General features: G+C 47.0%; 1 protein-coding gene across 2 annotated transcripts in view; it reads left to right on the plus strand.

Moving 5' to 3' along the window:
- Positions 1-27,282, plus strand: part of ITGA9 (integrin subunit alpha 9) — a 388,944-nt gene that overhangs the window by 67,311 nt on the left and 294,351 nt on the right. For both annotated transcript variants that reach the window (XM_050780278.1, XM_050780279.1), the window contains 6 exons: positions 46-183; positions 3,820-3,925; positions 5,884-5,978; positions 11,229-11,319; positions 13,751-13,796; positions 20,596-20,750. In XM_050780278.1, the coding sequence (XP_050636235.1) occupies positions 46-183; positions 3,820-3,925; positions 5,884-5,978; positions 11,229-11,319; positions 13,751-13,796; positions 20,596-20,750 (631 nt within the window). The remainder of the gene's footprint in view (positions 1-45; positions 184-3,819; positions 3,926-5,883; positions 5,979-11,228; positions 11,320-13,750; positions 13,797-20,595; positions 20,751-27,282) is intronic.

Raw genomic sequence — 27,282 nt, forward strand, 5'->3', positions numbered from 1 at the left:
GAGAGCAGACACTGAATGCTTTGTTGCAACTCAACTTGGTTGCAGATGGGCTCTTACTTCGGCTCCTCCTTGTGCGCAGTTGACCTGAATGGGGACGGCCTCTCTGACCTGCTGGTGGGGGCCCCCATGTTTTCTGAGATCAGGGACGAGGGACAGGTCACTGTCTACATCAACAGAGGAAATGTGAGTACAATACTGGGCAACGTGTGGATGGGTGTGGGGTAGGGACATTTGTCCAGCTAGTAGTGGCTGAGCACCCCTCTAGGTGGGCACTGGGGGCCGTGTTACCCAGAGGAGATGAAAATATGTGATTTCTGTCTTGAATAAGCTCAGTGGTCCATTAATGGAAAGTTATATACAATGTTACAACTGCGTACACCCAGGGGCCAAGGAGGAATCTTAATAATTGTCTTTTGAGTGCTTACTATGTACCAGGGACTCTTCTTCCTGCTTTCTGTGAGAGATTTCAGTGCAATGTACACATGGTATCAAGGGTGCCCATTTTTCAGGTGAAAAAACTGAGGCCCAGAGAGGTTAGGTAATGTGTCCAAAACCACACAGCTAAGAAGTAGGGCTGGGATTTGAACCAAGGCAAGCTGGCTTCAGAGCTGGCATGCTTTGTGTCTCAAGGTTATGCCACCTCTCTGGGAGCATATGCACATCTTCCCAGGGAAGCAGAGGAGGACACAATGGCTGGGGAATCTTGGAGAAGGCGTAGGAGTTAGCAGACAGGCAGGGTGGGCTGGAGCTGAGCTCCCAGTGCGAAGCTGGGCAAGTGGGGTGGGGTGTGAGGTGGTGTCACCACTCACTTCAGCATGGGGGGTCGAGGGACTGCATGGGAGCCATAATCTTGTTTTCTTTTTTGTTTTTTTTTTGAGACAGAGTCTCACACCATCACCCAGGCTGGAGTGCAGTGACGCAGTCTCGGCTTACTGCAACCTCTGCCTCCTGGGTTCAAGCTCTTCTCCTGCCTCTCTGCCTCCCAAGTAACTGGGATTACAGGTGCTTGCCACCACACCTGGCTACTCTTCTGTGTGTTTTTAGAAGAGATGGGGTTTCACCATGTTGGCCCAGCTGGTCTCAAACTCCTGATCTCAAGTGATCTGCTCTCCTTGGCCTCCCTAGGATTACAAATGTGAGCCACCACGCCCGACCAATAATCTTGATGTCCCCTATTCTGCAGAACCACGAAAGGGATGTGACATGGACAGAAAGGTGCCTCTGGCCCTCTGTAGCTAATGGAGGGTGGGTGAGTGGGGGCTGGGTTGGGGGACAGCAGTGCATCGTGGAGGCAGGAGACCAGGGAGAAAGCAGTCTTTTCAGGATCTGGAAGTACAAGTATTCAAGTACAAGTATTCAACAAGAGTGAGGTGGTTCAGTGAAAACATTCTGGTGCCGCCTACCTTTTATCTAACATGAGAAAATGCTTATGAGATAATCAGTGGAAAACGGGATGAAAACTGCATTTATAACCAGTCCTCAGAAATACGCCAAATACATAGAGAATATGAGTAACAGCTCTCTGAGTAGATGTTTAGTTTTATCTTTATCCAAATAGTAAGAATATAATTTCATATTAAAAAAAAATAAGTCAAAGTATACTGTTAAGCAGTGGCTGGGATGCTAGGTATCCCAGTTGGGAGAGGGCAGAGGTTTAGCTATAACTAAGTGAGCAGATGCCACAAAGGAAGGAAACAGTGAAAGGAGAGCCAGGGACTGTTAGAGCCTTATGTTGCCTCTGAGGTTTTCAGGCTTTTCAGGAAGGCAGATCTAAAACCAGGGAGGCTTTGGGAGGCCAAGGCGGGAGGATCACTTGAGGCCAGGAGTTCAAGACCAGCCTGGTCAACATAGTGAAACCATGTCTCTACTAAAAACACACAAAAAATTAGCCAGGTGTGGTGGTGCTTGCCTGTGGTCCCAGCTGAGGCTGAGGTGGGAGGATTGTTTGAGCCCAGGAGGTGGAGGCTGCAGTGAGCCATGATCATGCCACTGTACTCCAGCCTGGGTGACAGAGTGAGACCTTGTCAATCAGTTAATCAGTCAATCAGTCAATAAGCCAACAAGCAAGGTACAGTGGTGGTTGCCTGTAATCCTAGCTATTCAGGAGGCTGAGGCGAGAGGATCCCTTGAGCACCGGAGTTTGAGGTGGTAGTGAGCTTTGATTGCACCACTGCACTCCAGCCTGGGCTAGAAGGCGAGACTCTGTCTCTAAAAAAAATAAAACACCTGAGAAGGAAGGTGCTTATTGGTACCTGTTGCAGGAGCCCTTGGCACTGCATCCCCACTGACATTCTAGGAGGTCAGGGCAGGGTGCAGGGAGAAATCAGGGGGACATTAAATAGATGAGTGCCGTGGGCATTCAGTGGTGTCTGCCATTATATTTGCAGGAGACTGAGACATTTGTGTAGGAGTCAGGTCCAACAGCCAGACTGTGTGTCTAAATCAGGAGGTGGACTCTTGAAGCATAAGAACTGCCCCAGGCCTCCACTGGGCATGATGCACCTACACCCTCTCCTGCCAACCAGTGTTTCTTGATGTTGTGTGGTTATTCTAAGTACCAGAGTATTCTCATTTCTGTTGACATAGCCATTTGAATAAAGATCAGAAGGCAGTGTGGAGGAGGGGAAAAAATGCTGATTTTGGAGCAGGGTGGACCTGAGTTTGAATCTTGGTTTTGCCATGTGCTAGCCTGTGTGATGTGGACAAATGGCTTGAAATTGGTGGCCCAATTTCCTCATCTGTGAAGGGAGAGGCATCATAAGATTTTCCTTATGGAGTCATTGTGTGATTTGAATGAGGAGCTGGCTGTACAGTGCCTGGTACATAGAAGGAATCAGTTGCTGGTGTTCCTCTCCTCTTCCCCACGACACTGAAAGAAAGAAATTAATGCATATTTGTGTTTTGGGGTGGAGGTTTCATTCACCCAAGAAATCATCTCACCTTGACTGTTTTTAAGTTGTAAATTGTGTTTATAGTGAGAAAGAAGACTTGGTCATGGTAAAAGCCAGACACTCGCAGGATGGCCTGTGGGATATAGTGGGCCCAGACTGCCTCTGCACTGGGGAATGCATAAATCTTCTCATGCCCCAAGACATCAGATTGCATTGTATCACTCTGGTATTCATGTGTCAGTGATTTGGGGTGAGAGTGGGTATGACTTTTTCCCCCAAAGTCAGATGACTTTTCCTGCCTTTGTACATCATTGACCCCCGCCCCTGTTGGTTAGTATTTTCTCAGGAAATTCATACCTGAGCCACGCATGAAAAACAGGCACAGTGACGTCTGCCACCACAGCCACCCCCTGGCCAAGAACGACTGGGTGCTTGGATTTTCTGAACCATGACTCCCTCTATCAAGATAACTCATACATGCACTTTGCAAAACAGCTTTATAAACTTGTACCAAAAGACACAGGAAAGAAAAAATAGAAAAATGTATACCCTTTTAAAACAACATTGGGGAAAAATTGCTATACCTTAAGGATGCGGAGAGCACAGGGGGGACAGGTGGGTAGGGAGGTTTGCTTGTGTGTAGAGCATTAGGACAAGGGGGAGTGTAGTCATTGGCTACCGTGACATTCTCCTTCCCTCAAAAATGCATCTCAGGCTGTGGAAGACCATCCTGCTAAGCAGGTAAAAGGGACTCATTTTGCCAGCAGGAGAGAGAAATTTGGGTTCCTGTAATTCTGCCCAGGTGTTTCCTGTCGATGAGTGTGCTCTAGCAGGGCAGCATTCAAGCTCTGGTTTTTTATTGATTTTTATTGTTTGTTCTGTTTGTTTTTGTTTTGTTTTCCATTTTCTCCTCCATCCTGTTTCCCAGGGAGCCCTCGAGGAGCAGCTGGCTCTGACCGGGGATGGCGCCTACAATGCGCACTTTGGAGAAAGCATTGCCAGCCTGGACGATCTGGATGACGATGGGTTCCCAGGTGAGTGAGTGTTCCCGGTGCGCGGAGCCCCTCCAGGTGCCTCACACTGCTCTGCTTCAGAGGGCCAGCCTGCCCGCTGACTGTCCATCTCTAGCGGCATGCTCCTGGGTCTACCGGCCCACTCCAAAGGCCCATCAATGTGCGGTAGGGAGAGAGGACACATTTAGAGGTGCTCTCCGTGTAGACACGCAGGGCCGAGCTTCCAGCCCACTGGAGTTTTGTCTCTGCATAACCCCTTCTCACTAGCTCGGTGTTCTTTGTTGTTTGCAGTGGAAACAAACCTTGGGGCTGGTTCATTTGGGACTTCTTATGGCAGAGAAGTTTGAACAGCTTCATCCTGCCATCAACTCTCCTTGCTTCCGAGCCTTTGATGCTCCATGATGCTCTACCACGTTGATGTGGAAATGAGTGAGGAGAGAATTAGAAACCCAGACATCTTCTGCCTGATTATAGCAGCAGCTGGGTTGCCTTTTGAGAGTGCATGTGTGTGTGTGTGTCTGTGCGTGTGTGTGTGTGTCTTGGGAGGCGTGGAGGCATATGTACCTAATGTTTAGGTCTGTTTGGACAGCAGTATTCCTCACAGCCTCTTGGCCTCTCTCTCTGGCTTGTTTGAGCCTCTTCGCCTCCCTGCATACACAGCATAAGGACATCGGGAGGCGGAGCAGCCATGTCACCAGGGTATATGATGGTGGAGGTGGGGCCACCCTTGCCCAGGCCAGCCATCCAGACGTCTTTGATACCTCCTAACACTGGCTACAGAGGGCTTCATTTTCCTCCCCCTTGGCCTCACTTCTGCAGACACATGACTTTGTTAGAAGCAAGGAAATAAAGTTAGGAAGATCTAGGCTTTGTTCTAGGAGTTGCCAGTTTGTGAGAGTAATGTTGTTTTTTTGTGTGTGAAGTGAATGCCCTCTGTACATTTCCTTTATCCAGGAATGGATTTATTATCAAATAATAATAAGGAATAGTCCTTTATCCAGGACCTCAGATTTTCTCAGTTACGCAATAGCCATTGTCTATGGAATTCTCCCTGACGGAAATTAGGGCAGGTAGTTTAGATTTGCATTTCTTTTTTTTTTTTTTTTTTTTTTTTTTTGAGACGGAGTCTCGCTCTGTCGCCCAGGCTGGAGTGCAGTGGCGCAATCTCGGCTCACTGCAAGCTCCGCCTCCCGGGTTTACGCCATTCTCCTGCCTCAGCCTCCCAAGTAGCTGGAACTACAGGCGTCCGCCACCTCACCCGGCTAGTTTTTTGTATTTTTTAGTAGAGGCGGGGTTTCACCGTGTTAGCCAGGATGGTCTCGATCTCCTGACCTCGTGATCCACCCGTCTTGGCCTCCCAAAGTGCTGGGATTACAGGCTTGAGCCACCGCGCCTGGCCAGATTTGCATTTCTTTTATTGGATGGGTCAGTGGTTTTTCTTATGAGCGTAAGGTAGAAACTTTTTTGGAACTAAACTTTTCTCGGTCAGCTTCTATAGTTTTCACTGTAATTTTTTTTTTTTTTTTTTGAGATGGAGTCTCACTCTGTTGCCCAGGCTAGAGTCCAGTGGCATAATCTCAGCTCACTGCAACCTCTGCCTCCCGGGTTCAAGTGATTGTCTTGCCTTAGCTGCCAGAGTAGCTGAGACTACAGGCGTGTGCCACCACGCCCAGCTAATTTTTATATTTTTAGTAGAGATGGAGTTTCACCATGTTGGCCAGGCTAGTCTTGAACTCTTGACCTCAGACGACCTGCCTGCCTCGGCCTCCCAAAGTGCTGGGATTATAGACATGAGCCACCACACCCGGCCTTTTTTTTTTTTTTCCTACTAAGGGATCATGTGCCTAAATTAATGCTTGACCATCAATAACTAATAATTTCTGGTATCCAGGGACTCAGACATGATAACCAGAATTAGGGAAGCTGCACTTATATTGTTAATGTGGCTTTTTAACCCATAGCTGTTTTTCTACCTTCAGATGTGGCCATTGGTGCACCCAAGGAGGACGACTTCGCAGGGGCGGTCTATATCTATCACGGTGATGCCAGTGGGATAGTCCCGCAGTACTCAATGGTAATTGGTGTGAGAGTGATATGGCAACTATTCATACATTCATTCAACAAACATGTTTGGAACCTTCGTTATGCACCATGCCCTGGAGGTACAAAGAAAAACGTTTTTCTTGCCTTGGCCTTCCTACCCTTTTGTGAAAGATACAATTAATATTGCTTATTAAATACTAAAAAAAAAAAAAAGAATTCTTAGAATCCCAAGTTTGCTCACACTCAGGGATGCATTTTTCCTAAAGAAGATAATTTTCAACTCTTACTCAGAGTTAGAGCCATTTATTTAAGAAAAAATGCTCATCATCACTCGCCATCAGAGAAATGCAAATCAAAACCATGATGAGATACCATCTCACACCAGTTAGAATGGCAATCATTACAAAGTCAGGAAACAACAGGTGCTGGAGAGGATGTGGAGAAATAGGAACGCTTTTACACTGTTGATGGGATTGTAAACTAGTTCAACCATTGTGGAAAACAGTGTGGCGATTCCTCAAGGATCTAGAACTAGAAATACCATTTGACCCAGCCATCCCACTACTGGGGATATACCCAAAGGATTATAAGTCATGCTGCTATAAAGACACATGCACACATATGTTTATTGCGGCACTATTCACAATAGCAAAGACTTGGAATCAACCCAAATGTCCATCAGTGACAGACTGGATTAAGAAGATGTGGCACATATACACCATGGAATACTATGCAGCCATAAAAAAGGATGAGTTCGTGTCCTTTGCAGGGACATGGATGCAGCTGGAGACCATCATTCTCAGCAAACTATCGCAAGAACAGAAAACCAAATACTGCATGTTCTCACTCATAGGTGGAAATTGAACAATGAGATCACTTGGACACAGGAAGAGGAACATCACACACCGGGTCCTATTGTGGGGAGGGGGGAGGGGGGAGGGATAGCATTAGGAGATATACCTAATGTAAATGACGAGTTAATGGGTGCAGCACACCAACATGGCACATGTATACATATGTAACAAACCTGCACCCTAGAACTTAAAGTATAATAAAAAAAAAAAAAAAAAAAAAAAATGAAATGAAAGAAAAAAAAAAGAAAGGAAAGGAAGCTTTCTCTTTTTGGTGACTACTTTGTCAACCGTCTATGCTAAGGCAAAGGGATATATTTTAATATATATCTAGAAGGACAATGGTCCATGGTGGAGGGGCCTGAAACTGATCACAGGCTGTCCTCCCAGCTGGCCTCAAAACCAGGAGCCAGTTAGGACTCTGCCCTTGTGCCCTATACTTGGGAACATGGAAGTGGTGAGTTCTGTTTTTTGCCGTATCAGCTTGGTGTTCAATCTTGCTGATGGTGTCAAGCCCAGCCCATGGGAAAAAAGGAAGTCATGCTCTCAGCAGAAGCATTGTCAGGACATTTGTGGATGTCTGCATGTGGAGTGGCACCGGCTCTGGTCTTTTCCCAGTGGGTCAGAGACAGAAGGGAACACACACTGAGAAATTTCCAATCAACAAATATTTATTTATTGTACACTTATTACATGCTAACTACTTCCTACTCATATGTATATATTTGTATTTTAATTTTAAGAGGCAGCATGTAAATGCAAGTACAACTTCTACATGAATAATTGTCCTGTGGCAGATAGAGATAAACTAGTTAAGGGTGGAGGGTTGGTTGGTTGTCACTGGTGCCTCAGATCCCCTGTCTGCTGGCCTCCTGCTGAGCTCAGTGCCTCACTTGCAGGAGACAGGGCTTTGGGAGGCACTGGGAAGAGGAGGGACTGTTTTTTGGGTGCCTACTCTGCCCTTGCTTTACCCTTGATCCTCACAGCAGCCATATAAGATGGGTCCGTTTATTATCCACCATTTATCCATGAGGTGACTACGCCCCAAGGAGGTTATTTAACTTGCCCAAGGTCGTAAGTGGCAGTATGGCCACAGAATCTTTGCCAGTCTGATGCCTGAAACTTGTATCGTAACCACCATCCTCAACTCCACATTGTAGAAAGGAACACTCAGAAACTCAGTAGGAAAACTTACGAATATGGAAACTATTTTGCCATGAGGCGTACATTCTCTGAGGGGCATTTATCTAACCAGACCATCCTCTTTTCATTAGAAATACATAACAGGGGATTAATAAACTTTGGTGATTCAGCCTACAAGGCAGGAGGAAGAGAGCTTTAGGCACAGTTTGGGGGCCACATCTGAGTCACAAGAGCTGCCCTAGGCTGGGGCGTTGATGGTCTTCCCAGTGTGACAAGCTAAAAGTCACCCAAGGAGCCCCGTGCTCGGGCAGCGGTCAGGGTCATTCTCCACGCATCCTCCGGGAAGCTTGTTTTCCTGGACCTCAGAAGCTAATCACACAGTGAGGCAACCTGTGAGAGACCCTGGCTTCCCCTCCTCTGGGGCCCTCCAGTGTTTTGTTTGGTTGCTGGGTGGAATCCCTGTAGAGAACCACAGTATAACTCTTGTGGTTAGCATGGAGTGTCTTTAGTAGGAAGCAGGGATAGCAGCTGGACCAGCCTGCCTTTGTCAGCATGCAGGCTGGCTCCTTTGCTTTGACAAAGAGAAGTGGTTTGGGACTTCTAAGAAAAAAAAAAGAAAGAAGCAACTATGATTATACTTTTCCAAACTGCTAATATGTGTATGATAAGGGCAGTGATTTAAAAGGAAAAAACAAAATCTTTTTTTTTTTTTTTTTTTTGAGACGGAGTCTCGCTCTGTCGCCGGGGCTGGAGCGCAGTGGCCGGATCTCAGCTCACTGCAAGCTCCGCCTCCCGGGTTTACGCCATTCTCCTGCCTCAGCCTCCTGTGTCGCTGGGACTACAGGCACCCGCCACCTCGCCCGGCTAGTTTTTTGTATTTTTTTTTAGTAGAGACAGGGTTTCACCGTGTTCGCCAGGATGGTCTCGATCTCCTGACCTCGTGATCCGCCCGTCTCGGCCTCCCAAAGTGCTGGGATTACAGGCTTGAGCCACCGCGCCCGGCCAACAAAACCTTTTAATGGCAGATTCTTGCAGGCCCAGGTCCTGGACAGAGCAGGCATTGTGTGGGTGAACTAGAGGAAGGAATCAGAAACAACTCTGGGCAATGGAATCACTTTGCTTTGGCCCAGATTGGTATTATTTCTGCTGGGTAAATTGTGAGATCAGGGCCCACACTTCTTCCACATTGCTCTTTAACTCTCTCTCTTGAGTTTACCACGGAGAGTGTTGATTTTAAGATCCTTGTGTGCCTTTCCCAATGCAAGAGCCCTCTGGGCATATGGCGGCTCCTGTGATCCTTCTCTTGCTGGAAGGGACACTGCATAGAAACCTGGTCAAGCGGAGGTTTCCAGGGCTCCTGGTTTTCATTTAGGGTTATTAGCACTGGGCAGACTTATCTTCTTGGCTTTATAGCATAATGGCCTGCAGATGTCTGTGGGATAACTTAAGCCTGCATCACCACCCCCAGATGGACCACCCCTTCACTCTCCCCCTCGTCCCAGCCACAGCATACCTTAGAAATGTAGATCCAGGGGCAGGCTGCTGCTAGAGTTCTTGGACTTCAGAGCTGAGAGGGTCTGCTTCAAAATGTGGCTTTTAAGAAATGCACAGACACACATGCATGTTTGTTTAGACAGAGCCATGTGGGATGTAGGGTTCTCTTCAGTGTTTCCTACAGTGTTCTGATTTGTACTTTGGTGCTTGCACATTTCCTGTTGGATGGCTTAACCGAGGATGGCAAGCAGCCTTCTCTGATCACTTCTAGGAGGGTAATTTGCAGTTATCAGCTGCTGGGGGTCAGGGGGCATCCTTCGTGCCTCCATCTGTAGATCCTGTGGAAAGTACCCCCTCTCTGCTTTCGTGACCTCTGCAGGATGACTCAGGAAAGAGAAGGGTAAGGAAAGAAAGTCAAAGGGAGCCCCTAGATAGCTGGTAAACCTGGTTCTGTTGTACTTTGAAAACAAAGCATTTCTCTTGTCCTCCACAGTGAGGGCATCAGGAAGTAAGCCTCCCCTGGGAACCATGTAGATAAAGGCAGAAAGAGTAGGTCAGATCCCAGAAGATGGGACTTTTCTGATTCAAGAAGTTCAGTATCTTTGTGAGGAACTGCGCCACATGAATGTTGATGCACAGCTTCAGTGTGACAAAGGCAGTTTGTACAATAAATATTGCTGAATCAGTGCTGCCTGTGTGGATGTGTGATGAACTTAGTGATGAATAAAAAGTAGGCACAGCCAGGAGTAGTGGCTGTAATCCCAGTTCCTTGGGAAGTTGAGGCAGGAACATTGTTCGAGACTTGGGGTTTGAGACCAGCTTGGGCAACATGGCAAGACCCCGTCTGACAAAAAAGTAAAACAGCTGGGTATATTGGAGCATGCCTATAGTCTCAGCTACTTGGAAGGCTGAGGCGGGAGGATCACTTACACCCAGGGGTTTGAGGCCGCAGTGGGCTGTGATTGTGCCATTGCATTCTAGCCTGGGCAACAGAGCAAGACTCTATCTCTTAAAAAAAAAGAGAGAAAGAAAGTTTCATTTTTAAGTAAGCATAGATGCTAGCGTGTCCCATGGTGAAGTTGCGAACTCCAGTTGGTTGAGGGAGCTGTTTTCTAGAGGGGAGGGCATCTTCTTCAGCCGAGTTGTTTTGATTTCCTACAGTTTAAGAAGGTTCAGGACCATGGAGTTCTAGATTTACTAGGTAAAACTGTTCACTCCTGTCTGTGAAGCTCCAGAATCTATAGATCTTCTGGTTGGCTGGACAGAGAGGTAGTTTCCACATGGCCATCTTTTCCAGCTAGACACGTTAATTACCTGTCTGTCTAGGGAAAGACTCTGTAATGTGTGCCTCTTAGGAGGAGAGTGTTAAATATTTAGTACATATTTGGGAAGAAAGATAGAAGCTAAATATGTTCTTAGAATTTCAGCCAGCTACACCTGTGTAAAAACAAACAGAACCTCCATTAGAAATGGAAGTTAAACTGTATCCATTTTGAACTTCAGCATGTCAAAACATTATCATGGTAGTCTAGGTGGATTTTTTTCATTAGCACAGAACTTAGAAAGAAAATTAAATGATGACATTTGGCCAAGGCAAGTAATAATAAAGGAGTGTGTGGTCTTCAACTGTATGCTAAAGACTTGCTGATCACATTCGGATTACTCTTTTTTTTTTTTTTTCTTTCAACAACTTTAAGACCGAGTGTCAAGGAAAGCTGGAATAAAGCAGTCACAGTTCTTATTTGTGACAGTGGTCTTTTCCTGTGACTCCATTTCCCTATTATCTGTTTCAGAAACTGTCTGGGCGGAAGATAAATCCAGTGCTCCGGATGTTTGGTCAGTCCATATCGGGAGGCATTGATATGGATGGAAATGGCTATCCTGGTAAGCTGTTTTTCTTTGAAGGCATGTGAGATAAATGAAGATAAATGCATGAAGTAGAATAATTTTCTGTCTGGTTAGCAATCATCACATCCATTTAGAATAACGACAATTCACACGATAGAATAGGGTGTTTTGCCTGGTGTTCAATTTTAAGGTGAAAATAATGTTGACGTTTATTTTGGGGTTTTAAAATGATCTGCTCTGAAGGGCTTAGCACCAGGAGGGTGGATTTTTATAGTGGTTTCTGTGGCAGTGATTCTAATGACGAAAAATCGCACTGGCCACATCTAAAATGGTGAATAGTGAAACCTCATGTTTTCCTTTGTATTTAACCACATTCAAAGGCTTCTTACTCTGGGCAGGAAAAGGAGCAGCATCCCCCACCCCCCACATGCCCCCACCCCCCGCCCCTACTCTTGAAAGAAAATGGTGGAGAAAGATTTGGAGTGAAAAGAAAACCACGTCCTCTTGTGTGTGGACAAAGGAGACCTTCACCATTCAAGGCTGGCTGGCTTGACTTTAGGGTTAATTAATGCCTGTGGTGGTTGTGGCTAACTGGATAAAAATACATGATTTCCAACCCAATCCCAAGTGATATCTGGCCTAGGTCAAATTGCCTGGGTGGTGGAGTAGTGGTTCTTCAGGTGTTTCAAGATGGAGTGGGGTCAGGTGAGGAAACAACAGTAAGAATTTGAAAAAAATCCAGAATGGTCATGGAATTCAGGAAACATTTCTCTAAATTTTGTAGTCATCTTGCTTTTGAGAAATCTTTCTTTCCACTAAAATTTAAGAAAACTAACGCAGTCTTGGATGAGGACACCACATTGTGTACCTTTGTACAGATGGGAGTTTTGGAAATTCCTCAAGACTGCAGAGCCAGGAGGAAGTGTGGGAATAGAAAGAAGTCAGTGTTGAAGCTTTTGTCCCAAGAAAGACCCTCCTGGGCCTTTGTAAGTTTGAGAAAGCAGTTCTTGTTCTGGGCAATTTGTGGCCATCCGCAAATAATACCTTATATGGGTTTAGCATTTAATATGTACAAAATGCTTCCACATGCAATATGCATCTCACAGTGACCCCAGCGGGTAAGGAGGATAGGGTGTTTTCCCCGCTTTATAGACAAGGATGCTGAGACTCAATATCAGGGGCTGCCCAGAGCCTGCAGTGCACGGGGATTCAGCTGCTTCCCAGTGGTTCAGCTGCTTTTCTGCAAATGTGAGGTGAGCAAGGTGTTCACAGTTCACAATGGATCTGAATTTCTGATCTTGTGTTTTTCATAAGGGAAACTGACAAATTCGTCAGGTTCTTTTATTTTTAAACATATAGCTAATTTAAAAAGACTACTGAAGAACAAAATTGATAAATACACCCAAGTGGAGAAATTTTAGGAACACTATAATTCATGGATTTGCCATTTGTTTTTCCTTAATGAGGCCATCATATAGATGCTCAGTGCATTTAGTGATGTGCAGATTCGGACCCTCTTGGACTCAGATACTTGGTTCTGTGAAGTAGTAGTGGGAACCCCACGGCCAGGGATTTATATTGCCGGGTTGGGGTGGTAGGGAGAAAGGCATACAACCACTGGAAGAGTAAGTACTTCCTAAATTAAAGTTATTTAGGAATAAACATTACTGGTTAAACCAGGGTCTTGTTTATAGCTTACCAAGTATTTTCATGAGTTTACTGACTTAAATATCTGATTTCATATATTTAGTAAATATTTACTATAAATCTAGTGAGTACTTAACGAATATTATATAATGACTAATAAATATTTTCTGATTTAAATGTAATGAAATATTATCAGCCTTTGAAGAAGGCCGTGGGGATAATTATCTTCATTTTACAGACAGGGATACCATGAGATACTCAGGTCACATAGAGTGAGGGGTGGAGGGTGACGATTCCGTGTTCTTCAGAACCTAGAGAATTTTCCAAGAGTCACTGAATTCTAGGTATGTCTTTCTCTAATTCACTGATGTCAAAAGAAGTATAAGCCATATGTGTAGTCTAAAATATTCCCGTAATTACATAAAATGATAAAAAGGTGAAGTTAATTTTATTAATTGTTTTAGCCCAATATAGCCAACATATTATCATTTCAACATATAATCAATATGAAAGTTATGAGTGAGGTAGTTAATGGTTTTCTGTACTAGGTCTTTGAAATGTGGTGTGTATTTTACACTCACAGCACCTCTCGACTGAGACCAGCCACATTTCAAGGCCCCAGTAGCCTGCGTAGGGATTGGCTGCCGCATGGGAGAGTGTGGCTTCCATTCTTACAAGATCATTGTATAGCCCAGAAGGTGGCCGTCAGAGGGCTCTCTGGCCTCAAGGCTGGGCCTCCATCCTTGTGAGCTCATTCCCAGGGAGCTGTTGGGTGTGGGCTTCAGCAAGTTTCTGAACGCTGTAAACTTCTCATTTTCAGATGTCACTGTTGGAGCCTTCATGTCCGACAGCGTGGTTCTCCTCAGGTGAGAGGCCTCACTCTTGCTCCTTGAATTGTGCTGTTCAGGGTGAGGGATGGAGCCATTTGCCATTCATGGGCTCTTTCCTCTGTCCTGTTCCTTGTAGGCTGGAGGTGCTTAGTAAGTTGAAATGCTACCTTATTTTCTCATTCTAATTATTCTCTATCCCAGAGTTTCTATCTGTGGCCTTGAATGGCTTGCAGGTATGAGATGATAGCATCCTGGGAGCTTCTAGGTAGGGGTTGGGGTAGCCTAACTCTCTTAAGCCCTAAAGCTATTTGCCTTTGGCTAAGAACCTTCCATAATGTGCCATACAAATATTTTATTATTTCCTGCGGGTGCTGGGAAGCACTGTTCGTTTTATCTCTTCATCTGTACACCCTGCATTCGTACCTCCAGTCAGTCCACAACACCCTGGGGACCGGGAGCCTCCTGCCCGTTAGACAGCACGTCATTCCCTGTTGGCAGCAGAGGTGAAGGACATGAGCTGAGGCCCAGAGCTTGCTGAGGCCCGTGCAGTCTGGATCTCTCCTACAAAGGCCAGTGGGCCGCCGCCACCACCCGTGAACCCTCTCCAAATATTTCTAGCTGTATGAGTCAGAGGAGGCAGAATTACACTTTGGAGTGAGAGCCAATTCTTAGGTTTTGTTAATAACCTGATGGCAGAACTTTCTAAAATAGACTAGTAGGATCTCAGAGCTGGAAGGGATCCCAGAGGCCATGTAGTTCCATACCCCAGATCCTTCTTATTCAGCAGTACCTTCTGCTGGTCTCCACTGCAGGGCCACATAGCCTCTTGTTCTGAGTGAGATGCCTCATGAGTGGGAGCCCAGTTACTTCTAAGGGAACCCGCTTGCCCCAGGAACATTAAATCTTGAATTATTAAAGAGGCAGAAGAGCCTTGAGGTTGAATGTGAACTCAGGGGCCAGGTGGCCAGGTTCCAGCCCTGACTCCGCCCTTACTAGGTGAGTTTCCTGGGCAAGTGCTCTGACCTTTCTGTTTCAGGATTCTCCTCTGTTGGCCAGGACAGCAATACAGATGCTCCTTGACTTAGGATGGGGTTATTTCCAGATAAACCCATTCAAAGTCAAAACACGGTATTTTCAACTTAGGACGGGTTTGTCCAGATGTAGCCTCATGGTAAGTCAAGGAGTGTGCTGCATTCCTATGGCTTTCGCACCCTTGTGAAGTTGAAAAATCGTAAGTTGAACCATCATAAGTCAGGGACCACCTGCAGTATGTGTAAAATGTTCAGAACAGTGCCTGGTTTAACTGCTTAATAAATCTTAGCAAGTTTGATGTAAATTGGGTTAAATTTGCCTCCCTAAAATTCTGCTTCTCGGTCTTGTGTCTTTTACATAGCAGCCCTTTAGTATCTGAAGGGGGCAATTGTGTCCCCCAAGTGGTGACTTCACTAAGATAAGGCCTCCTTGGTTCCTGTAATTATTTCCCATGTGACTGGATTTTCACTTTCTTTATCAGCCCTTCCTCTGGATAAAACAGCTTTTGTGGCTCCAAATGATTGAGGTTAGATTTGTGAAGCTGGTTGCTCTAGTTAGTGCTTTCATGATGTCGTCTTTGCTCTCTTCACTATCCTGAGCGTCTTACTTTGGTTTGTCAGGATTCTTCTCAAATAAAACAAACACACTCCTCAACTTTTCACAGTTGAAAGCAGGCTTTTTTTTTTCTTCTTCTTCTTCTTTTCTTTTTTTGAGACGGAGTCTTGCTCTATCACCCAGGCTGGAGTGCAGTGGTGTGATCTCGGCTCACCGCAACCTCTGCCTCCTGGGTTCAAGTGATTCTCCTGCCTCAGCCTCCTGAGGAGCTGGGATCACAGGTGCACACCACCATGCCTGGCTATTTTTAAAATATTTTTAGTAGAGATGGGGTTTCACCATGTTGATCAGGCTGGTCTCGAACTCCTAACCTTGTGATCCGCCTGCCTCAGCCTCCCAAAGTGCTTGGATTACAGATGTGAGCCACCACACCCGGACCAACAGGCCCTCTTAAAACCGGGGCCATCTGGCTGAAGGTCCATCATATAGACTCTGCTTTCTCATCATTCTTGTATTTTTAAATCTTCCTGCTGTGAGCTTCAATCCAAAGAGGATTTTCTTTTTCTCTTCTTCATGGTGAGGGACAGCCTTCTCCAGGAGTTTGCTCACATATGGAGGTAAAGTAAAGTGAGGCAGTTACACAATGGGTGGGAGACCCCAGACTCCAGCCTGGGATGGAGGGTTGAATCTGGTGAGTTGGAGCTCAACAGGGACAAATGTAAAGTTATTCAAGAAGAACTCCAGGGAGAGCACATATCAAGAGAAGAGACCTAGGAGCGGAGCCTGGGGAGCCCTACCCTGAACAAGAGGCCAAGAGAAGGCCCAAGAAGAGTGGTTGGGCCATGACAGCTGTAGAAGAGCATGCAAGGATGTTGTGGTCACAATCATCCATTCTCTTATTCATTCAGCTAAGGTACATTGACCTGCTGAGATGCTGCCATGCATCAGATCCCGGGGATTTGATGGGGAACCTGACCTAGGCTGTGACCTTAGATTATAGCCAGGGAGCCATAGGCAACCAATGTTTGGTAAGCTCCTACCGCCTGCCTGGCACGGTGTGAGCACTTCATGTGTGTTCATTCTTTGTTGTTGTTTTCTTTCTGTATTAAGGTAGAATTTGCATACAATAAAATGCACCAATTTGAGTGTATGACTCCATGAGTTTTGACCACTGCATACATTGTGTGACTACCACCCCACCACAATAAAGAATACTTCTATCACCCCAGAGAGTTTCCTTGTGCCTCTGTCTACTCAGACCCCTCTCCTGATAGACAACCACTGTTCTGACTTCTATCACCATCGATCCATCTTGCCCATTCTAGAATTTCACATTGGTGGGAATATACACTATGGACTGTTTTGTTTCTGGCCTCTTTCAATCAGTGTGATGCATTTGAAATTTGTTCATGTTGGCATGTGCTTGTTTTTCCCCTTACTGAGTAGCATTCCATTGACTGAATATCCTTGAGTTTGTTCATCCATCCTCTTGTTGACAGAACACATGATAACTCTTAGTCTTCTTAACAATCCATGACATGAGTGGGGGTGTTATCCCCATTTTATGGGTGAGGAGACCAAGGACATGCAGTTCTTATTAATATAAAAGGGAAGGTGATTCCACATGGTGGTAGGTGCTATGAGGATTATAAGGCAGGGTTACTTGGTCGGGCAGTGGCATCAAAGTCAGCAGAAGGGCCAAGCAGAGTGAGGCCTGGGACTTGTCGGAGGTGGCAGGGGGAGGTCAGGGGTGCCATTGGCCGTGGTGGCTCTAGAGAAGTGATGGGGCAAAAGCCAGATGGCAGTAGGTGGGTGAGAGAAGAAGCAAGAAAAGAGAGTGACTCCTGACTGCCTCTCCAGAAGCTTGGCTGCAAAGGAGCAAATGGGACCAGCAGGTAGTTCAGGGAGGTGTTTAAAGGATGGGAGGCTCTGGATCGGTGATTAGGCCAAGAACATCTTTGAGCCATTTTCTGGTCTCCCAAGTCCCTTACCCTCTTGGAAGAGATCAGAGGGGCTTCACCCTCGGCTTCACCTTCATCTATGTGAACCCTGATGCCCTGACCCTATGCCTAACCCCAAGGGTCCTGGAGAGGTTGAAGAGACAAGAGGGAGGATAGGAGGCTGCTCCAGGGATGAGGGATGGGGGGATGAGGTTGGTGAGAGTGATAGAATTCAGTACACAGGCTGAGGGTGAGGGGCCCTCATCTTCTGAGCCAGGCCCCAAGATAGGAATAAGGTCAGGGCAAGGTTCAGTTTGGGATGTGGATGAGGATGAAGCAGAGGGTGACCACCCTGGTCTATTCCAGGAGGACAAGGGAATCAGGGAGAGCAGGGAAGCCTTCAAAGACAAGCTAGAGCCCCTCAGAGAGGAAGCAAGGTGGGGCAGGTAAAGCGGTAGCTGAGCATGCTGCATGGGAGCATGGGAGACACCCAGCAGGTTGGGTGTCTGCAGGGGCAGCCATTGATAAAGTCCCAGGATTCAGCTGAGCAGCAGTGAACTAGAAGGCCTGGAGGCATCAGCTGACTGTGTTAAGTAGGGGCTTGGCTCGGTCTGGCCTAACTGACAGTTAGATTTTGAGTTACTTTAGGTTTTGGGTGGGACTAGAAAAGCAGGGAGGGCTAGGAGACCATGCATGTACATGGACACATAGATACGTACTGCTCATTGTTTCTAACCCTCCTAAGGGCAGGAGGCCAGAGGTGCGTGGGTTAGGAATGCTATGGGCTGCAGCTAAGAGAAAACCTGACTGAGGCTTTCAACTATATGACCCCAAATTAGCTCCCTGGAGGTAGGTGGCCCCAGGGCTGGCTTAGTAGCCTAACAATGTCACCAGGGGTGAAGGCTCTTTATCTGTCCTTGCCTTGCAGAAGGCCAAGGCACCTTGAGCAACGTATCAAAGGGCATCCCAACTGGTTGTATTATTTACCTGGAAGTGAAGTGTCAGGATTTGAACTGTCAGCCGTCAGGGAGAAGTGTTCCAGCTACCAGCTTCTTAAAACAAATAAAAGCCCTGAAAGCACTTGTGGTGCCGTCCTTGGGTGCCCCTTTGCTTTTATCTCAGAGGGTGGCACATTTGTAGGCAGGACTGTGAGATGCAGTCTCCCCTGCCCCCAGGAGTGCAGCTGACCCACTCTGCCCTCAGGAAGTTTGCTTCCCTCAGATTAGCTCCGGGGCAGGTCCTGTGTCAGGGTGATAGGCACACGGTGCTCTCCCATTGGAGGTCACAGGAAGTGATCAGAGAGGTCCCTGAAAGATTTCTGGGCTTTTCTTCATCCAAAAACAATACTTGGAGTTGAAACAAAAAGGTTGAAGGGAACTGATCTGACAGCTGTGGGAAGGAGATGTACCTGTGAGGGTCCCTGTGGTCCATTTCAAAGGATACTGTTTTTCCAACTTCCACTGAGGTCACTGTGTCTGGGCTGCCCACGTCTGTTTCCTGCTTGCTGCCCTGTCTTCTGCAGAGCTCTTCTGTGAGAGGAGGACTTGGCCTCCTCCCTGATGAGTGGCCCCTGGGGATGATGGGGTAAGCTAGGCTTTTCTTCTGTACCATGACCAGGCAGGTCAGGGACCATGCAGGGTGGAGACTGGCTCTCCATGGTACCTCTGTCCATCTGTGAGGCTTTGGACACTTGTGGTTTTCAGTCTCCTGGGCTGGAGTAAAATTTGTACTTATTTAATTAACAAGGGTTTTTGCACATTTATTATGGGAATGAGAGGATGAATTCACTGGATCCCAGCCCTTGCAGGGTGCTGCAGGCTGGTGGGGCAGGTTTGGAAATAGACAATGACTCTTCACCTTAGTAAGTGGGGGCCAGGGGTGTGTGTATAGAGCTGGAAGCACAGAGAGGGAGGATGCCTAACTGTCAGGGGTACTAGGGAAGGCTTCCTCAGGGTGGGAACATTTGAGCTGGCTGTTGAAAGGTCAATGGGGTTTTATAGGGTGTCCACTGGCATCTGCACAATCACACTGGCCAGGGGTAAGATATCCACTTTCTGATTTATTTCTAGTATCCTATAAGGATGAACCCAGAAGAAAATGGAAAGACTAAGGTGTTGGCCTTCTTTCAGGCACTGCTATTGTCTGACTTCCGTTTGTTCTGCAGCCAGATTTGCTCTGGGAGTCCTGCAGTTCCACTGCATCTGTCACCACTACTCTCTGTTGACCCGATCTCCCAGCATGGTGGCAGCAGTGGAGTCCCCTCATCCCATCTGTGCCTCGTGTCTCTTCACTTCCTTTGTTCACCCAGATTTTCCTTAACGCTTTCTTCCCTTGGAGTTGGTGTGGGTCATCATTCCCATCCGCCCTGTCACCCTGGGCTCTCTTTGAGGGATCGTTGTACACAGGGGGGTCATTGTTCTCAAGCCACAAATGCCCCTTAATCTTGTTATGTCACCCCAGTGGTGTGAAGGCTGGGGCTCCTTAGAGGTAAAAGGGTTCCTCTGTGAGGTCTGGAGGGAAAAGGTCGAGTGGTAGCTTAGGTGAATGCTGCCTGAGCAGATGTCTGCAGTGGGAGCAGAATGGTGTTATTTACTCTTAATTTTTGTGGGATGTCTCTGGGGAGCCCAGGGGTGCTGTCCATTCATCAAGCACTGGGGGATGGTCCACAGCAGGGAGGAGAGTGTGGCTATTTATTGAGTTTCATTTGGTTTTGAGACTGGGCGGGTTGATTTCTTCTGCTCTGAAGCACTTTGCTATTACCAGCTGGGACTCTACTAATCAAGTTCTTTTAGAAAAATACCCAATGAATTGGTGGTGGTAAATGAAGGAGGAGGTTTGACCAACTGGATGGGGCTAGAACATTGCAGTTCATGCTCATAATGGCAGCAAATGCTTGAGGGAATCCTTGAGTATGCATCTCTTTCTCGAATCATGGCATCTGCTTTAGGAAATCCTCTTAAATGTATTCTTACCTCCCTAGTAAAATGGAAATCGGAACTTAATTGGTAAAATTTTAAATAATTATCCAGCATCTGGTGGTTCATTTATGGCTTCAACCAGATGTGTTTTATTAACAAACTTACTTTTATTATTGGGAAGCTAACTATTAATTTACTAGGCAATATGCCACTTCTAAAATCAGAAAAAAATGCTCACAGAACATACTAGCCCTTCTCTCTTGGGATATTTCATGCTTTAAGTAAATCCTGGGTTGAAGGCCTAGGATTTATCCTGTTGGTCTAGTTCTTGTTTGATTCTGAGAGCTGCTCCTTACCATGACTAAGTCACTTTCCTCTCTTGCCCTGCAGAGCAAGGCCTGTCATTACGATGGATGTCGCCATCTTCCTCCCGGGCTCCATCAACATCACGGCGCCTCAGTGTCATGACGGACAGCAGCCTGTGAACTGCCTGAACGTCACCACCTGCTTCAGCTTCCGTGGCAAACACGTTCCAGGAGAGATTGGTAATGAGCCACCAAGTCAGGGCTCAGGATACCCGTTTAGCTGGAGTGGGCTGGTGGGATATTTCCGATGTTTCCTGTCGCTGTTCCTCCCAGCTGGTTTTGCAGGCAGCAGGCACACAGGCTGGACATCCTTTCCCTCTGAGGTTCCTCCCCTTCCCTTTCCTGCTTATCAACATGTTTGTTTGTTTTTTTTTTTTTTGAGACGGAGTCTCGCTCTGTCGCCCAGGCTGGAGTGCAGTGGCCGGATCTCAGCTCATGGCAAGCTCTGCCTCCTGGGTTCACGCCGTTCTCCTGCCTCAGCCTCCCGAGTAGCTGGGACTACAGGCGCCCACCACCTCGCCCGGCTAGTTTTTTGTATTTTTTAGTAGAGACGGGGTTTCACTGTGTTAGCCAGGATGGTCTCGATCTCCTGACCTAGTGATCTGCCCGTCTCGGCCTCCCAAAGTGCTGGGATTACAGGCGTGAGCCACCGCACCCGGCCTCAACATGTTTCTAATATCACACAACCTCCAGCTCTAGGACAAATAATGTTGGACCCCAAGCATTCTTTCTCCAAATATGAGGGCCAGACTGAAGCCTCATTGGACCACAGGTCCTATGGGACTGGTGGAGATATAATGCCCGGAGCCTGGCCCTTATGGAATGCTGGAGCAGTCAGAAAGCAGAAGTGACAGGACTTTTTAGGCTCCTCATTGAGCTTGTAGCATCAGCCAGATGTCAGGGGGCTTATAACATTTACTGTGGAATTAGAGACCAAAGACGGTCTCTAATGACGGATGGTGGGATTGGGATTCTGGTGTTACAGAGGCTTAGGTTTCTAAAAGAGGGGTGCTGCTTTGGCAGCTCAGAATTGAAAAGAGGCCGGCATTGTCCTGACAGCTGGTAACTGTCCCTGCCATTTGTCTGGGGAAAATTGACTTGCTAGCCTAGCTCTAGAGGCTGGATTAAACCCCAGAACAAGATAGGGCCACTGTTGATTAGAATTCAGAGCACGTGGTCACCTGAAGGAACTGAATCTGGAGCTTTATGCATATTACTAGGTGCTTCATTTTTATTTAAAAGGCTGATTTAATAATAGAAAGAAAAACTTCAGGCAAACAAAAACATCAGCAGGGACCTGGACCTACTGACGTTCTTAGATATTTTTAATATCATGAGTGACTCCTTTTGCTACTCACAGTGTAGCTCCTGGCCTAGCAGTGTCAGCATCACTGGGAACTTGTTAGAAATGCAGGACTTTGGGCCCTACTTTGGACTTCTGAATCAGAATCTGCATTTTTGCAAGAGTCCCACAAGATTCCCGTGCACATTTAAGTTTGAGAAGCACTGCTCTGGAGCAGACATGTGTGCACACACGCCCACTCATGCAAAAATGTTTACATGAGCTAGTTCATTCCTCAGCCACACCTCAAATGTTCTACCTTATTTAATATGTTCATCCTTCTTGGCTAACTGTCTCATTGGCAATTTCTCTTGATCTTTAGGTATATTGAATGAGCTCAACGATTAAACATATTTATTTATATCATTTTTTAAAAAGAGCTTAGAAATTTCAACATTGAATGAAACCATACAATAAAACTTGGGAATTGGTTAGTGAGGGAGGATTAACAACATTTTCTTGTGTAGCTCAGTGAGAAAGAGCAGCTCACTCAAGATCACACAGCTGTTGTTGAAGCCAGGAGTTGAATTTGTATCTTGTGATACTTAGTTTTGCTTTCTAACAACTGTTTCTCACCACCTCCCTAATTGTTTAAGATACTACAGTCTTGGCGCGGTGGCTCAAGCCTGTAATCCCAGCACTTTGGGAGGCCAAGACGGGTGGATCACGAGGTCAGGAGATCGAGACCATCCTGGCTAACACGGTGAAACCCCGTCTCTACTAAAAAAAATACAAAAAAATAGCCGGGCGAGGTGGTGGGCGCCTGTAGTCCCAGCTACTCGGGAGGCTGAGGCAGGAGAGTGGCGTGAACCCGGGAGGCGGAGCTTGCAGTGAGCTGAGATCCGGCCACTGCACTCCAGCCTGGGCGACAGAGCGAGACTCCGTCTCAAAAAAAAAAAAAAAAAAAGATACTACAGTCTTAAGGAAAAAAGCTTTCTCATAGTTCTGGGACTCGTGTATCCTCCACATAATTAGGCGGTCTGTCTTCTGTCCAATGCCAGCTCATGATATAGTTGGACTCTGTTAAGAAACATTTTTAAAGAATGAAGGTGAATTTTGATACACATAAGAATGAGAACTATTCTAGAACTCTCAGAAAGGGCAAACGATTGATCGTTTCTGTGTGTGTTCATTTGACAAATACTTATTATGTATCCACATGTGCTGGGCACTGGAGATGACAGTCCTGTCCTCATGGAGCTTCTAAAGGGAGTTACAAAGAGTTTCTACTATTTTGGCCTTGAAGCAGTATTAGACAGCTTTCACTTCTCGCTGCTGTGAAAGTGAAGGTAAATTGGTGTAGCTGAAGCAGAGAAGAAGAAACCAAGATGCAAGTTAGAGCAAGAGTGATTCAGAGCATGAGGCAAGTGGTGGAGCAAACTCTGATTTGAAGATTCATGAGCTGAGTGCAGAGGAGGTGTGGGTGCCTCCTCATGCTGTTCCCGACCAGTGGCTCTTTCTGGGGCCCCATCTAGTGTGAGCCTTTCACAGACTGCTAAGCACAATTAGAATGAAGGTCTAGGCTTAGCCATAGCCTCTGAAATGTTGGGGCAAAGTGGCAGAGGCAGGCAGTTTGATGGCATCTTGTACTGTACCTTGTGGGCAATGCGGAGCAACCTGGCTGATATCCGACGTGAGGTGGGGCCCATTCAGCACCCGTGCACCCTCCCATTAATTTCCCTTCCCTATCCTCCATCTGCCATATGCGTTCATAGATAAAGTCAAACATTCCTTTACACTCTAAGGGTGTGTTTCCCCGACAATCAGACTTAAAGGGGATGGTAGCTGGAGACTTTTGGTATCTCAATATAACAAGGCAATGCAGAAAATTACTCATCCCCAACATGTTTCTGTCACTTTCTCTGGCATTCATATCTCAATCTTTGCAGTAGAAAGAGAAATGCAGAAATCTGCCAAAAAATATGCTGCCAGCGAAATGGAGAGTTTGGGGAGGGAAAAATGGGCAGGCCTTATGGAAATGTGATAGGAAATGAGGTGGAGGTGAAAGGTCAGGTAGCTGTGGGGATCCAGCTCTGGGTGAGGTGTCCTAGAGTTCAGCAAGGAAGGCGGCCTCTTGGCTCTGCACAGTTGGGAAGGTCAGTCTTCAGATGGCAGAAGGATGGGCACTTCGAGGACACAGATACCCTCCACCCCCCTCCAGGTTCAGCAGAGGGTGCTGGCCAACTCTGTGTCATCTCCAGGCCTCCGCATCAGGAACCTACGACTGGGACACCAGGTTACCAGCCTTCCTCCTCTCTGTGCTGGCAGCTGCAGAGGAACCATGTGGATGATGACTTTGTCCATGGAATGCCTGGTGAATGAGTGCCAGCCCTGGGCAGGCCTTCCAGGCACCTCTCAATGGCTGCATATCCTGGGCCAAGTTTGTTAGCAGGATGGCTGCATTTGGGCAGAGCAATACACAGATACCTGTGGTGGGCCAGGTACCACTGTCAGAAGTGGTATCTTCTGTGGTATTTATCTGCTGCCATCTTCAGCCACATGATCTGCCCTCTGAGGATGGTTTTGAGAGCCATAAGCAGTTAATGTTAGTCTTGTGCCTTTAGTTTCTTCTTCTCTAACTGGCAGCATTCAAGCCCATGTACAGAGAAGGCACACCAACTGCCTCTTCATTTCCTGCTTTAGAAATGGGAGACCACAGTGCCTACTTGGTCATGGGAGTATTCAGGACCAGCTCATTAGCGGGACACAAGCTGCTGTGGCCTCTGGAAATACTGTAGGAAATACAGACTTTCTCTGTAGGAGGTGAATCTGCCTTGGCCTCTGAAACAGGCAGAGTCCAGTCAGGAAAACAGAAACCATACCAGTTATTTTAACAGAAGACATTTAGCACTGGGAATGGGTTAAACAGGTCATGGAGGACCTGGGAGTAACTACAGGAAGCAGCTGCCGCCTCCAGGTCTGCACCAGTGTATCTCAAAGTGTGGTCCCAGACCAGCTGCATCAGCATCACCTGGGATCTCGTTAGACATGCAAATTCTGACCAGAAACTCTGAAGGTGGGACGCAGCATCTGTGTTTTTACAAGCCTCCAGATGGGTTCCATTTGAGAACACTGCTCAAGGTTATACTTGGGGTTAAACACTTCCTTGGGGTTATCAGAACCTGTGAGCTCAGAGGAGGGGCCCTGTGGAGCTAGGACCTGACCCTCTGAGGAGGGGTTGGTGCTGCTGATCTCTCTGAGGGGGTGCAGTGAGGCTGGCTCTGGGAGAATGGGGGGAAGTCTGAAAACTAGAATTAACTGCTGTTAGGACCAGCTGCCATGAGAAACTGTTGCTGGGATAAGCTGCTAGGAATAGGAAGCAGGAAGGAAGGAGCGAGTCCCTTTGCCCTCCTCCAGCCTTGCAGGCTCCCTCCGATGCTTCATATTAGCTGAGCCTCACAGAGAGCCTCTGGCAAAACAAATGAGGTTTGCAGGGTTCCAGTCCCAGTGTCACAGTGCAGAGTAGGGAAGGGTAGGTTGGAGCTGAGGACAACAGCCTCATAAACCAGCACAGTGAGCATCCAGTTACACCGAGTTGCTGAATCCCTGTTGGGTCATTCAATAAAATAATAATAATCAAGGTCCTACAGAGTGCCAGACACCCTACTTAGCTTGGGGCACAGAGCAGTGAACAGGACAGGCAAAGTCCTTGCCCTCATGGAGCTGGCATCCTAGTGGGAGGGGGGCAGGCAGACCGGACAAAAACCACCAGCTGCTCCCTTGCTCACTCTTCTAGATGAGTTCCGGGCCCCTTGTGTGGCAGGCACTGTGCTTAGCACTGGGACCCAGACACAGACTTCTCCCTCTGACTGTGGGCTCCTCCAGGAATAGGTTTACAACATATTTCATAAAGTACTTTAAAATAGGAGTTCTGCCTGTCCCTAATAGTATTATTAATCTCTTCATTCTTGGCATGGAAACAGCCTGTGGCCTCTTGGAGCCTCCTAGCTAGCACAGGTGAAGGTGGTAAATGCTTTGCCCAAGGGGACCCTGCCCCTTACCCATGGGCGGTGCTTGTACCTACTCACTGGCCAGGCTGAAGCCTAAACTTAACTTGTCAATCTCTGGAGGCTGGGAATCAAGCTGGCAGTTCTGGGCTCTCACCAGAGTGTGAAAAGAAAACCAGGAAGGGACGCTCTCTGAGTGATTGCATTTTGCACTCTGACCCAGTGCTCCCGTGTTTCCATGGTTCTCAGCCTGAAAAAGCTGTGAGCAAGTGGAATACCTGCCCTGCCTCCAGACACACAACTGAGCCCAGGTCCTGAGAGATGGCACCAAGGTCATCCACACTAATAGAAATAGGATTGAAACCAGGTGACTTGTTTCCAAAGCCTTCCTCTGTCTTTAGGGGTGCATTTTTGCTTGGGAGAATGTTTGCACACAGCATTCTCTGAGCTCCTTCTGGTCTCTTGAGTAGCATCGAAATGGGATAATAAGGTAAATCCATTTGAGGTGAGGAATGGGTAGCCTAGTCTAATAATTACTACCTCATTCTTTTGCAGGACAGAATTTAGGAAAGCTAGTAAAGTTTCCCCCTCTCATGGGAAACTCTAAGGGAAGCTCAGAGTAACTCGGGAAGGAAAATTTGTTAGAATTTCACAGCTGAAATCTTGTTCTGATGGAGAGCGGGAATTAATCAAAACTTGCTGGGAGAGACCAGAGCCAGAGTTGATGAGAGACAGCTGGCTCCCTCCTGGCCCAGGCCCGTGCAGGGGGCCCCCTCGGGAAGCAGCTGGGGGCAGGGCAGGGAGGTGGCTGAAAGTATTACTCGGGGCTGATCAGCTTTTCCATCACCATGACATCATTCGACATGGCAGGGACACAAGCTGCCAGAAGGAAAAACCTAAAGATGTGAAATGTGCTGTTGGAGCAGGCCCTAATCAGAACCAGCACCCTTCCAGGGACAGACGGGGGCTGGCCAGGCTGGCTTGCATCAGGGCCGGCTGTGGGCAACTCAGACAGCCTGATGCATCCACCTTCCCAGGGCCCTGACCGCGGAGCCCAGGCAGCTGATCGGCTGCTTCCTGGACATGTCCTCTGCTTCGCTTTCCACCAGACCCTTTACCAGTGGGTGCTGGTAAAACTACCTGTTGCCCTCAGGGCTTTGGAATGAGTGGTCGGCATTTCTTCTTGCCTCCTCAGGCAGGGTTTCTCATTGTGACTCTTGCTTTCTTCTAGAGGAGTCTGTTATAGAACTAACTTCCTTTGGGGTAATTTAAAATGTCAAAATTTAAATCAAGGAAAAGTACTAAGTAGGCAGTTCTAGAGATGAAATGCTTCCAGAATGATTGCACTTGGTGAATTGGATAATTCGTTGTGTCTGTGACTGTATGTTTTAACATTTTAGAGAAATCTGAAAGGTTAATGTGC

This window comes from Macaca thibetana, chromosome 2, assembly GCF_024542745.1.
Source record: "Macaca thibetana thibetana isolate TM-01 chromosome 2, ASM2454274v1, whole genome shotgun sequence".
Classification (NCBI taxonomy): domain Eukaryota; kingdom Metazoa; phylum Chordata; class Mammalia; order Primates; family Cercopithecidae; genus Macaca; species Macaca thibetana.